This window comes from Theropithecus gelada, chromosome 15 (genome assembly GCF_003255815.1).
Source record: "Theropithecus gelada isolate Dixy chromosome 15, Tgel_1.0, whole genome shotgun sequence".
In the NCBI taxonomy this organism is placed as follows: domain Eukaryota; kingdom Metazoa; phylum Chordata; class Mammalia; order Primates; family Cercopithecidae; genus Theropithecus; species Theropithecus gelada.
The window spans coordinates 36,369,385-36,370,950 of record NC_037683.1 but is presented as its reverse complement, the minus strand read 5'-3'; the positions used below and the strand labels follow the sequence as shown (position 1 = coordinate 36,370,950).

The 1,566-nt window shown below is 39.7% G+C and overlaps 1 protein-coding gene across 1 annotated transcript; it reads right to left on the bottom strand.

Annotated features, from left to right (window-relative positions):
* Positions 1-325: 325 nt before the first annotated feature.
* LOC112607601 (olfactory receptor 13C7-like) lies at positions 326-1,288 on the bottom strand. The gene has a single exon (XM_025358639.1). The coding sequence runs from the start codon at positions 1,286-1,288 to the stop codon at positions 326-328; it is 963 nt and encodes a 320-aa protein (XP_025214424.1).
* Positions 1,289-1,566: the final 278 nt, after the last annotated feature.

Genomic DNA, 1,566 nt, shown 5'->3' with positions numbered 1-1,566 from the left:
ATTAAGTTGGTAAAATGGTACTTTCTCTTAGATTATAGAATTTACCATTCAAGGAATAAACTAAACTCTGTTAGCCATGAGAAGGAAGGTGTTTGGATGAGAATCCTTTTACCCATAAGTTTCTGTTCTTTTCCTTAACTCTGTCATGAAGAGAAAAGGTAACTCAGTCCTGGATTTCCCTCTTTCTTTTAAATATTACGAAGAGAAAAATGAGCATTTTGGGAGTTAGTGGAATCATCAACCCTCATATTTATTTTGGAACCTCCGGGTGAGAGCTAGCCCTACATTCAGAGTAAAATAATTTTTAAAATAAAGAAAGAAGCATTTACATTCCTTCCGAGAAGCATTTTTGACACAGTATACCCTTCACAGCTGCCTTCACATCTTTGTTTTTCAAACTATAAATGAGAGGATTAAGCATAGGTGTCACCACTCCATAGAAGAGGGAGATGATTTTGTCTGTGACTTGTTCTTTGTCTGCTCCAGAACAGTCTTTAGCCTTGGGCTTTGCATACATGAAAAGGATGGTTCCGTAGAATATAATCACCACTGTTAGGTGGGCAGAGCAGGTGGAGAAGGCTTTGCGCCTTCCTTCTGCAGAAGGAATTCTCAGGATGGTGGAGAGAATACAAACATATGTAACAAAAATAAAAAGTACTGGTCCTATAAGAAAAATCATATTAGCAACAACCATGCTAATAATATTAATGGAGATATTAGCACAGGCCAATTTTAAGACAGCCAAGATTTCACAAGTAAAATGATTAATGACGTTATCTCCACAGAAAGGAAGCCGCATTGCAAGGGAGGTTTGCCACACAGAATTGGTGCCTCCTCCAATCCAGGACCCAGCAGCCATGGACACGTATGAAGCCTTGCTCATGATGATAGGGTATCGTAGAGGGTTACAGATGGCCACATCGCGGTCAAACGCCATCATACTTAGAAGGACACACTCTGTTGCTCCCATAGCAAAAGAGAGAAACATTTGCACTCCACACCCAGAGAAGGAAATAGTTTTCTTTGAAGTTAAGAAGCTGCTGAGAAAGAGTGGAATAGATGAACTAGTGTAGCAGATGTCCAAGAATGATAAGTTACTGAGGAAAAAGTACATGGGGGTGTGCAAGTGGGTGTCATAAACACTCACAATGATGATGACTCCATTTCCCAACAGGATCACCAAATACATACATAGGACCAGCACAAAGTAAATGGCCTCTAGCTCTGGGTAGCCAGAAAGCCCCAGCAGGACAAATTCTGTCACAAAAGACTGATTGGACTTTCCCATGCTAATATTTTCTTTCATCAACAGGAATTCTATAGTGGCTGGAATGTGTGTGGATCTTTCACAGCAGTGTCTGTAAGAATCATTTGCATTCTTGAATGGCTTCCCTTATGGGTAATAAAGACCTGTAATTGGATACACAAATAGCACAAGAATATGTTACGGCCCTCTAAGTTAAGATCAGTTAGACTTTCAGACTTCATGAAGGAGGCCCCAGCTCTCAAAAAGAATATTCTTGTTAGAGAATAGATTAAAAACCCATGCAACTGAGTTAGAATTAT

Excerpts from the sequence above, each read along its gene's own strand:
- LOC112607601 (XM_025358639.1), bottom strand. The coding sequence starts at position 1,288 with ATGGGAAAGTCCAATCAGTCTTTTGTGACAGAATTTGTCCTGCTGGGG.